This window comes from Physella acuta, unplaced genomic scaffold (genome assembly GCF_028476545.2).
Source record: "Physella acuta isolate Inbredline_101_S28 unplaced genomic scaffold, ASM2847654v3 ptg000816l, whole genome shotgun sequence".
Lineage (NCBI taxonomy): Eukaryota > Metazoa > Mollusca > Gastropoda > Physidae > Physella > Physella acuta.
Window position 1 is genome coordinate 379,645 of NW_026732334.1, and position 12,202 is coordinate 391,846.

Consider the following 12,202-nt stretch of genomic DNA (forward strand, 5'->3'; position numbering starts at 1 on the left):
TGTCTGCAATAAACACTGCTAAAAAGTCACATAAAAAGATTTAAAGAATACCTTTGAGGCACCAAAACCCAAAGAATGTTTTTAAGCGTTTTGTGTATGATGCAGAAGTATTATTATAATATTGTTTTTTAAATACTTTGTTTTACTAAATTAATTATTAAAGTAATTAATTAAACAATATTCTATATTAAAATTCAAAATGTTATCAGCAGCCCCACTGCTATGTAAAAATGTCTTAACACCCACTGAAACAACACAATTTCAAGATTACTTTTTAGTTTAATCGCCCTTCACAAGTTAAAACATGTGTCGAAAGCTTTCACGTTAGGAATATCACAACTGAAATGTAGGCCTAAATTAAATTTGTAGTTTCAATAAAATAATACAAATAACCAGTTAAGAAATACAAATTTTATTGAAGCTACAATTATATTATCGCTTTATTTAGGCATATTTAGGTCTGGTTTTTAAGAAATTAGAGCTTTTGTCAGATTTAGATATTCAAAAATAAATAGTAACAGAAATTATCACAATACCAATACCAGCAACATTTATATTTTCATGTTTAAAGTTTACATAAATGTGCAATACAGAGCTCTAGGGAAAAAAATCGTTTGACAGAACAGCATACTTTTATTTGATTTTTATATTTTCTGCTTATATAATATTTAAATACTTTTCAATGAAATTAAGAACTTCTTAATCAGATTTTAAAATATGTAACACTTGATTAACATGTTGATTAAAAATGTCTTTTATTATTATTAAAGCTGCCGTTTTCCTGGAACTGTATCATTTGAGCAATACATGTTAAAAAGTTAAAACAAAATTATATATGCTGTTCAATTATATTTTATGTCATATAATTTATTTTTCAAATAAAAAACATCAACCACACATAGTTGAAACCAATAAAAGTAGTTGAACAATATAGAAAAGTAAATACAATATCTTTATGGCAGTTATCACAACAAAAATATCATAAACGCGTAAATAGGAATTATTAAAAAGACACTCGGGTTCAATGTTTATAAACAGGCAATTTAGTTAACCCCTCCACAAGCATGAAGTTAAACTTCACATTGACAAGAAGTTAAACCCCAGTCATATTTGCTGTTAAACTTCATACAAAGATAAAGTTGAACCTTTTGAAGAAAGTGAAGTTAAACCTCACTCAGAGCTGAAGTCTAACCTCATGCAGATGTGAATTAAAAAACATTACACATATCTGACGTTAAACCTTACACTTATCTAAAGTTAAACCTTACACATATCCAAAGTTAAACCTTACACATATCTAAAGTTAAACCTTACACATATCTAAAGTTAAACCTTACACATATCCAAAGTTAAACCTTACACATATCTAAAGTTAAACCTTACACATATCCAAAGTTAAACCTTACACATATCCAAAGTTAAACCTTACACATATCTAAAGGTAAACCTTACACATATCTAAAGTTAAACCTGACACAGAGGGTAAATTCTACTTTTTCCTGCACAAAAAGCTCCCAATGAACATCAGGATGTCGATGGTCAGGTGAATGACCTCAAACACACCCAGCAGTGACAAGCCAATCCAGAGACCAATACATCCACCAACATCTGACAGCATTTGGGTCAGCTGGGGTTAAACAAATGTTGTATACATCAATCAATAGTGTTTTATAATGGGCTACACAAAGATAACAAAATGAAATGTTGAATACATTAATCAATATTGTTTTATACTGGGCTACACAAAGATGTTAACAAAATGAAATTTTGAATACATTCATCAATAGTGTTTTATACTGGGCTACACAAAGATGTTAACAAAATGAAATGTTGAATACATCAATCGATATTGTTTTATAATGGGCTAAACAATGATGATAACAAAATGAAATGTTGAATACATCAATCCATATTGTTTTATAATGGGCTACACAAAGATAACAAAATGAAATGTTGAATACATTCATCAATAGTGTTTTATACTGGGCTACACAAAGATGTTAACAAAATGAAATGTTGAATACATCAATCGATATTGTTTTATAATGGGCTAGACAATGATGATAACAAAATGAAATGTTGAATACATCAATCCATATTGTTTTATAATGGGCTAGAAAATGATGATAACAAAATGAAATGTTGAATACATCAATCCATATTGTTTTATACTTGGCTACAAAAAGATGTTAACAAAATGAAATGTTGAATACATCAATCAACGGGATAAAAGCAATATTTTTATCAAATTGATATGAAAGAGGATAAAATATTTTTTATATCTTTTTCAATATATATTCTAATTTAGAAACACTGTGAGAAATTCTAGTGATGTTTATAGGATTATCCTCTTACTTCAGTTGAGCCTATAGCTATCATTAATACAGTAGATATCTTTTTCAACTTCCATGTCTAGAGCATTTAGCCTACTGCAGTTTAATTTAATCCACCACAAAGAATATTCAGTTCAGTATGTTCAGGTTCACACATTATATTACATTAATTACAAGATCAATTAACTTTTTACAGCTGCTCAAGTAAGAGATAATTACCTCATAGTCAGCTTGTTCAGATATTTTCTCATAATTCAAATCTTCAAAGTAAATGTTGAGCTTGACAAAGTCATTCCTGTGAGTTGTACAATAAAAATTGCTTATATTCCAATTATAACATTGCTCATTAAATATCTCTATCAATTCCCCTCACAACAACCAGCATTACTACCATATATAATGTCTGACACCCAGTGGCGTAGCGAGGTCGGTGTCACCCGGTGTGGCACTTAATGGTGTCACGCCCCCCCCACCCTTCCCCCCCCCCCCCCCCCCCAGAAGCGTAGCGACTCGTCCCGGGAACAAACTTTCAATTTTCGATTTGCACACCCCCTCGAACTTTCGATTTGCACCCGCCCCCTCAAACTTTCGATTTACACCCCCCTCGGACTTTCGATTTGCACCCTGACCCCTCAAACTTTCGATTTGCATCCCCCTCCTCAAATTTTTCTCTCTATATATTACTATTTTTTGCCTTGGTGTCACCCCCCTAAATGGTGTCACCCGGTGCGATCCGCACCACCCGCCCCCCCCCCCCCCCCCCCTCGCTACGCCTCTGCTAACACCCAATGCCTTTAGAATTAAGTTTTTGTAATTGTTAACCAAATGTACTGCAAGTGTTAGTTGATGTGAAATGACAATATAAATTGCCAATACATGTGTATTGTTCAAATATAATTGGTTGAGTTTTTGTTGTACATTTATACAACTCATGAAGTTGATTTAGATAGAATCACAAGACAACTAGAATCTAGACCATTAGTGGTTTGTCAGATTATGTAAAATTCAATGTCCCGACAATGTCGCTAATGGAATATTTGTAATGTTTAATGTGGCTAATGTGTGATTTGTAATAATTTGTGGTAATGTTTAGTGTGGCTATCAGTGACTTGTAATGTTTTGTGTTTAATGGGTTATTTGTAATATTTTTGTTTCAAAATGTAAAGAGATAATATTTTTAAAAAACTAACAGTAACACACCTCAAATACATGGTTCAGTAAAAATATCTAAAATCCACAGTCGTAAACCCTAAACTAAATGTGTTACTTACGGATAGAGTGACGGATCTTTGTTATGCAAATCAGTACAAGTGCTCACATTTTTCTTACACATAGTGTCAACCATTAGTTTCTACAAAGACAGAACGAACTACATTAATAACCCAATTAACTATCTATTAGTGATGCTCATACTAAGAGTAACTCAAATATACAATTTAATGTATTTATAATGATGACAGATTCATTTTATGTAAAACATGTTTTTATTTAATAAAATTTTTGTACAAATTTGTTTTCACATTTAAACTTAATGTTGAAGAATTGCTACACCCAATTAAATTAAAACAAAAATTAAAGTAGAAAAATACAAATATAATCTACTAGGCATTCTGCCTAGCTTCGCTTAGGTTTTCAAAAACATTTGATAATTTGAATACTAATTATTTGGTGATGGATGAGGCGTGGAGTTCTTAAATCTAAACAGTAATGCTAATTTTAGAGAAGATGTTGTATGTTGTTTAATATCCGCTTTCGAAAATACGCAATTTATAACTAAAATGGAAATAGAACTACAGAGGTTCCGTGAACAGTATATCTCACAATTTATATTACATTGACTTTTAAAATTAATTTTTTATTTAATTATGATACGTAGCTTAATTAACAACTTATTTTTTTTTAAAACAAATGCTATACTTTGTCGTTTTCTGTTTCTGTTTAAAATAGTATACAATTATTTGAAAAATAATTATTTAAAAAGGTTACCTCCCTTGAAAATTAACCGAATGACGTATGTCAGTGTTTACTTTTTTTTTTAAACAGTTACTATGCTTATATAAGAAAATACGATATATAAACATATTTAACGTCTACAATGGCTTTTTCCGACGGGAATAAAGTTTTTTTGTTACCCTCCAGGGTCGGTCTACGACCTCAAATAATATTAAGGGGATCGATCGTCAATTTATTTATATATATCTCATATAAGGAGAATTTCACTCGCGGTCATCTTTTAGCACTGGTCGAGGGCTTTGAGTCTGACCAACAGTTTTTCCATACTTCCTAGTCATCTATAGAAGTGTATGCAAAACATTAGCATGATGTACAGAGGTTAAGTAACGTAAAAATTGTGTTGAAATTACCCTGTTTTTCCCATAAAATACAAAGATTATATAGGGAAATACGACTGGTCAGTTTTGACCCCTTTACGAAGTTTTCCCAGATATGCCGAGTTTTTTGTGACACCCCAAGGCGTTCTCCTACCACCTCACAAAATATCAAGGGGGGTCGTCGGAGGAAATTTTTTTTCGTAATAGAGCTCATATAAAGAGAATTTCACTCGCGGTCACTTTTTAGCCCTCGTCGAGGGCTTTGAGTGAAACCGACAGTTTTCCCTAAAGGTCAAGCCATTTACCTAAGAGTATGCAAAAAATTAGCCAGATATACTGAGTTTAAGTACCCTAAAGTCTGCGTTGAAATGACCCTATGTTTTTCCCATAAAATACAAAGATTATATAGGGAAATACAACTGGTCAGTTTTGACCCCTTTACGAAGTTTTCCCAGATATGCCGAGTTTTTTGTGACACCCCAAGGCGTTCTCCTACCACCTCACAAAATATCAAGGGGGGTCGTCGGAGGAAAATTTTTTTCGTAATAGAGCTCATATAAAGAGAATTTCACTCGCGGTCACTTTTTAGCTCTCGTCGAGGGCTTTGAGTGAAACCGACAGTTTTCCGTAAAGGTCAAGCCATTTACCTAAGAGTATGCAAAAAATTAGCCAGATATACTGAGTTTAAGTACCCTAAAGTCTGCGTTGAAATGACCCTATGTTTTTCCCATAAAATACAAAGATTATATAGGGAAATACGACTGGTCAGTTTTGACCCCTTTACGAAGTTTTCCCAGATATGCCAAGTTTTTTGTGACACCCCCAGGCATTCTCCTACCACCTCACAAAATTTCAAGGGGGGTCGTCGGAGGAAATTTTTTTTCGTAATAGAGCTCATATAAAGAGAATTTCACTCGCGGTCACTTTTTAGCCCTCGTCGAGGGCTCTGAGTAAAACCGACAGTTTTCCCTAAAGGTCAAGCCATTTAACTAAGAGCATGCAAAAATGTAGCCAGAAGTAAAGAGGGTAAGTGCCCAAAAATCCGTTTTGAAATGACCCTCTGTTTTTCCCATAAAATACAAAGATTATATAGGGAAATACGACTGGTCAGTTTTGACCCATTTCCCGATTTTTCCCGGACATGGCGAGTTTTTTGTGACACCCCAAGTCGTTCTCCTACCACCTCACAAAATTTCAAGGGGGGTCGTCGGAGGAAAAAATTTTTCGTAATAGAGCTCATATAAAGAGAATTTCACTCGCGGTCACTTTTTAGCCCTCGTCGAGGGCTTTGAGTAAAACCGACAGTTTTCCCTAAAGGTCAAGCCATTTACCTAAGAGCATGCAAAAATGTAGCCAGAAGTAAAGAGGGTAAGTGCCCTAAAATCCGTTTTGAAATGACCCTCTGTTTTTCCCATAAAATACAAAGATTATATAGGGAAATACGACTGGTCAGTTTTGACCCATTTCCCGATTTTTCCCGGACATGGCGAGTTTTTTGTGACACCCCAAGTCGTTCTCCTACCACCTCACAAAATTTCAAAGGGGGTCGTCGGAGGAAAAAAATTTTCGTAATAGAGCTCATATAAAGAGAATTTCACTCGCGGTCACGTTTTAGCCCTCGTCGAGGGCTTTGAGTGAAACTGACAGGTCTGCCCTACGGCCAAGCCATTTACCTATAAACATGCCAAAAATTAGCCAGATGTAAAGAGGGTAAGAGCCCTAAAATCCGTTTTGAAATGGCCCTCTGTTTTTCCCATAAAATACAAAGATTATATAGGGAAATACGACTGGTCAGTTTTGACCCATTTCCCGATTTTTCCCGGACATGGCGAGTTTTTTGTGACACCCCAAAGGCGTTCTCCTACCACCTCACAAAATTTCAATGGGGGTCGTCGGAGGAAATTTTTTTTCGTAATATAGCCCATATAAGGCGCCGGTCAGTCGAGGTCAGTTTTGACCCCCTCTCCGTCGACTTTTCGGCCAACCGTCACCGGCCTTCGTGTTCTATCGCCCGAAGGCACCATCGTGCCAAATTTGACGCGCCTGCGGCGCCGGGAAGTGCCCTATCGGGCACTTGACCACTTTGCTTTATATATATAGATATATATAAAGCAAAGTGGTCGGGTGCCCGATAGGGCACTTCCCGGCGCCGCAGCCGCGTCAAATTTGGCACGAAGGTGCCTTATGGCGATAGAACACGAGGGCCGGTGACGGTTCGGCAAAAAGTCTACGGAGAGGGGGTCAAAACTGACCTCGACTGACCGGCGCCTTATATGGGCTATATTACGAAAAAAAAATTCCTCCGACGACCCCCCTTGAAATTTTGTGAGGTGGTAGGAGAACACCTTGGGGTGTCACAAAAAACTCGGCATATCTGGGAAAACTTCGTAAAGGGGTCAAAACTGACCAGTTGTATTTCCCTATATAATCTTTGTATTTTATGGGAAAAACAGAGGGTCATTTCAACGCAGACTTTAGGGTACTTAAGCTCAGTATATCTGGCTAATTTTTTGCATGCTCCTAGGTCAATGGCTTGACCTTTAGGGAAAACTGTCGGTTACACTCAAAGCCCTCGACGAGGGCTAAAAAGTGACCGCGAGTGAAATTCTCTTTATATGAGCTCTATTACGAAAAAAAAATTCCTCCGACGACCCCCCTTGAAATTTTGTGATGTGGTAGGAGAACACCTTGGGGTGTCACAAAAAACTCGGCATATCTGGGAAAACTTCGTAAAGGGGTCAAAACTGACCAGTTGTATTTCCCTATATAATCTTTGTATTTTATGGGAAAAACAGAGGGTCATTTCAACGCAGACTTTAGGGTACTTAAACTCAGTATATCTGACTAATTTTTTGCATGCTCTTAGGTGAATGGCTTGACCTTTAGGGAAAACTGTCGGTTACACTCAAAGCCCTCGACGAGGGCTAAAAAGAGACCGCGAGTGAAATTCTCTTTATATGAGCTCTATTACGAAAAAAAATTTCCTCCGACGACCCCCCTTGAAATTTTGTGAGGTGGTAGGAGAACACCTTGGGGTGTCACAAAAAACTCGGCATATCTGGGAAAACTTCGTAAAGGGGTCAAAACTGACCAGTTGTATTTCCCTATATAATATTTGTATTTTATGGGAAAAAAAGAGGGTCTTTTCAACGCAGACTTTAGGGTACTTAAGTTCAGTATATCTGACTAATTTTTTGGCATGCTCCTAGGTCAATGGATTGACCTTTAGGGAAAACTGTCGGTTACACTCAAAGCCCTCGACGAGGGCTAAAAAGTGACCGCGAGTGAAATTCTCTTTATATGAGCTCTATTACGAAAAAAAATTTCCTCCGACGACCCCCCTTGATATTTTGTGAGGTGGTAGAAGAACACCTAGGGGTGTCACAAAAAACTCGGCATATCTGGGAAAACTTCGTAAAGGGGTCAAAACTGACCAGTTATATTTCCCTATATAATCTTTGTATTTTATGGGAAAAACAGTGGGTCATTTTAACGCAGACTTTAGGGTACTTAAACTCAGTATATCTGGCTAATTTTTTGCATGCTCCTAGGTCAATGGCTTGACCTTTAGGGAAAACTGTCGGTTACACTCAAAGCCCTCGACGAGGGCTAAAAAGTGACCGCGAGTCAAATTCTCTTTATATGAGCTCTATTACGAAAAAAAATTTCCTCCGACGACCCCCCTTGATATTTTGTGAGGTGGTAGAAGAACACCTAGGGGTGTCACAAAAAACTCGGCATATCTGGGAAAACTTCGTAAAGCGGTCAAAACTGACCAGTTGTATTTCCCTATATAATCTTTGTATTTTATGGGAAAAACAGAGGGTCATTTCAACGCAGACTTTAGGGTACTTAAACTCAGTATATCTGGCTAATTTTTTGCATGCTCCTAGGTCAATGGCTTGACCTTTAGGGAAAACTGTCGGTTACAATCAAAGCCCTCGACGAGGGCTAAAAAGAGACCGCGAGTGAAATTCTCTTTATATGAGCTCTATTACGAAAAAAAATTTCCTCCGACGACCCCCCTTGATATTTTGTGAGGTGGTAGAAGAACACCTAGGGGTTTCACAAAAAACTCGGCATATCTGGGAAAACTTTGTAAAGCGGTCAAAACTGACCAGTTGTATTTCCCTATATAATCTTTGTATTTTATGGGAAAAACAGAGGGTCATTTCAACGCAGACTTTAGGGTACTTAAGCTCAGTATATCTGGCTAATTTTTTGCATACACTACTATAGATGACTAGGCCGTATGGAAAAACTGTTGGTCAGACTCAAAGCCCTCGACGAGGGCTAAAAGATGATCTTGAGTGAAATTCTCCTTATATGAGATATATATATATAAATAAATTGACGAACGATCCCCTTAATATTATGTGACGTCGTAGACCGACCCTGGAGGCTAACAAAAAAACTTTAATCCCGTCGGAAACAGCCATTATAGTTGTTAAATATGTTCATATACCGTAATTTCTTATATAAGCATAGCAACTGTTTGTAAAAAAAAAACAAAGACATACGTCATACGTTCAGTTTTCAAGGGAGGTAACGTTTTTTAAAATATTATTTTTCAAATAATTGTATACTATTTTAAACAGAAACAGAAAATGACGAAGTATAGCATTTGTTTTAGTACAAAATTAAGTTGTTAATTTAGTTACGTATCACAATTAAATAAATAAATAAATTTCAAAAGGCAATGTAATAAAAACTATGAGATGTACTGTTCATGGAAGCTGTGTAGTTCTAATTCCATTTTACTTATACATTGCGTACTTTCCGATATTTCTCTGAGAACGGTATGTAAATGACAAACTAAAACATTTTTTTTCTAAAGTTAGCATTACTGTTTAAATTAAAGCACTCAACACCAAATCCATCGCTAAATAATTAAGTATTCAAATTCTCAAATGTTATTTAAAAACCTAAGCGAAGCTAGGCAGTATGCCTAGTCTATATATATAAAGCAAAGTTGTCGGGTGCCCGACAGGGCACTTCCCGGCGCCGTAGGCGCGTCAAATTTGGCACGATGGTGCCTTGGGGCGATAGAACACGAGGGCCGGTGACGGTTGGCCGAAAAGTCTACGGAGAGGGGGGTCAAAACTGACCTCGACTGACCGGCGCCTTATATGAGCTATATTATGAAAAAAAATTTCCTCCGACGACCCCCCTTGATATTTTGTGAGGTGGTAGAAGAATACCTAGGGGTGTCACAAAAAACTCGGCATATCTGGGAAAACTTCGTAAAGCGGTCAAAACTGACCAGTTGTATTTCCCTATATAATCTTTGTATTTTATGGGAATAACAGAGGGTCATTTCAACGCAGACTTTAGGGTACTTAAGCTCAGTATATCTGGCTAATTTTTTGCATGCTCCTGGGTCAATGGCTTGACCTTTAGGGAAAACTGTCGGTTACACTCAAAGCCCTCGACGAGGGCTAAAAAGTGACCGCGAGTGAAATTCTCTTTATATGAGCTCTATTACGAAAAAAAATTTCCTCCGACGACCCCCCTTGATATTTTGTGAGGTGGTAGGAGAACACCTAGGGGTGTCACAAAAAACTCGGCATATCTGGGAAAACTTCGTAAAGCGGTCAAAACTGACCAGTTGTATTTCCTTATATAATCTTTGTATTTTATGGGAAAAACAGAGGGTCATTTCAACGCAGACTTTAGAGTACTTAAACGCAGTATATCTGGCTAATTTTTGGCATGCATATAGGGAAATGGCTTGACCTTTAGGGAAAACTGTCGGTTTCACTCAAAGCCCTCGACGAGGGCTAAAAAGTGACCGCGAGTGAAATTCTCTTTATATGAGCTCTATTACGAAAAAAAATTTCCTCCGACGACCCCCCTTGATATTTTGTGGGGTGGTAGGAGAACACCTAGGGGTGTCACAAAAAACTCGGCATATCTGGGAAAACTTCGTAAAGGGGTCAAAACTGACCAGTCGTATTTCCCTATATAATCTTTGTATTTTATGGGAAAAACAGAGGGTCATTTCAAAACGGATTTTAGGGCACTTACCTTCTTTACATCTGGCTAAGTTTTGGCATGCTTATAGGTAAATGGCTTGGCCGTAGGGCAGACATGTCGGTTTCACTCATAGCCCTCGACGAGGGCTAAAAAGTGACCGCGAGTGAAATTCTCTTTATATGAGCTATATTACGAAAAAAAATTTCATCCGACGACCCCCCTTGAAATTTTGTGAGGTGGTAGGAGAACGCCTAGGGGTGTCAGAAAAAACTCGGCATATCTCGGAAAAATCGAGAAGTGGGTCAAAACTGACCAGTCGTATTTCCCTATATAATCTTTGTATTTTATTGGAAAAACAGAGGGTCATTTCAAAACAGATTTTAGGGCACTTACCCTCTTTACATCTCGCTAATTTTCGGCATGTTAATAGGTAAATGGCTTGGCCGTACGGCTGACCTGTCAGTTTCACTCAAAGCCCTCGACGAGGGCTAAAAAGTGACCGCGAGTGAAATTCTCTTTATATGAGCTCTATTACGAAAAAAAATTTCCTCCGACGACCCCCCTTGAAATTTTGTGAGGTGGTAGGAGAATGCCTTGGGGTGTCAAAAAAAACTCGGCATATCTCGGAAAAATCGGTAAGTGGGTCAAAACTGACCAGTTGTATTTCCCTATATAATCTTTGTATTTTATTGGAAAAACAGAGGGTCATTTCAACGCAGGCTTTAGGGTACTTAAACTCAGTATATCTGGCTAAATTTTTGCATACTCTTAGGTCAATGGCTTGACCTTTAGGGAAAACTGTCGGTTTCACTCAAAGCCCTCGACGAGGGCTAAAAAGTGACCGCGAGTGAAATTCTCTTTATATGAGCTCTATTACGAAAAAAAATTTCCTCCGACGACCCCCCATGATATTTTGTGAGGTGGTAGGAGAACGCCTTGGGGTGTCACAAAAAACTCGGCATGTCCGGGAAAAATCGGGAAATGGGTCAAAACTGACCAGTCGTCTTTCCTTATATAATCTTTGTATTTTATGGGGAAAACAGAGGGTCATTTCAAAACGGATTTTATAGCACTTACCCTCTTTACATCTGGCTCAGTTTTGGCATGCTTATAGGTAAATGGCTTGACCTTTAGGGAAAACTGTCGGTTACACTCAAAGCCCTCGACGAGGGCTAAAAAGTGACCGCGAGTGAAATTCTCATTATATGAGCTATATTACGAAAAAAAATTTCCTCCGACGACCCCCCTTGAAATTTTGTGAGGTGGTAGGAGAATGCCTGGGGGTGTCACAAAAAACTCGGCATATCTGGGAAAACTTCGTAAAGGGGTCAAAACTGACCAGTTGTATTTCCCTATATAATCTTTGTATTTTATGGGAAAAACAGAGGGTCATTTCAACGCAGACTTTAGGATACTTAAGCTCAGTATATCTGGCTAATTTTTTGCATGCTCCTAGGTCAATGGCTTGACCTTTAGGGAAAACTGTCGGTTACACTCAAAGCCCTCGACGAGGGCTAAAAAGTGACCGCGAGTGAAATTCTCTTTATATGAGATCTATTACGA

The 12,202-nt window shown here is 37.3% G+C and overlaps 1 protein-coding gene across 2 annotated transcripts in view; it reads right to left on the reverse strand.

Annotated features, from left to right (window-relative positions):
* Positions 1 to 275: 275 nt before the first annotated feature.
* The window catches only part of LOC131951619 (degenerin mec-10-like), a 35,307-nt gene continuing 23,380 nt past the window's right edge, over positions 276 to 12,202 (reverse strand). The window contains exons 14-17 of one of the 2 annotated variants that reach the window (XM_059313952.1): positions 3,605 to 3,684; positions 2,553 to 2,628; positions 1,448 to 1,627; positions 276 to 1,240 (exon numbers count right to left, since the gene is read on the reverse strand). In XM_059313952.1, coding sequence (XP_059169935.1) covers positions 1,490 to 1,627; positions 2,553 to 2,628; positions 3,605 to 3,684 — 294 coding nt within the window. In that variant the 3' untranslated portion in view covers positions 276 to 1,240; positions 1,448 to 1,489. Of the gene's footprint in view, positions 1,628 to 2,552; positions 2,629 to 3,604; positions 3,685 to 12,202 lie in introns of both variants that reach the window. The other variant, XM_059313951.1, reaches the window with a different exon arrangement.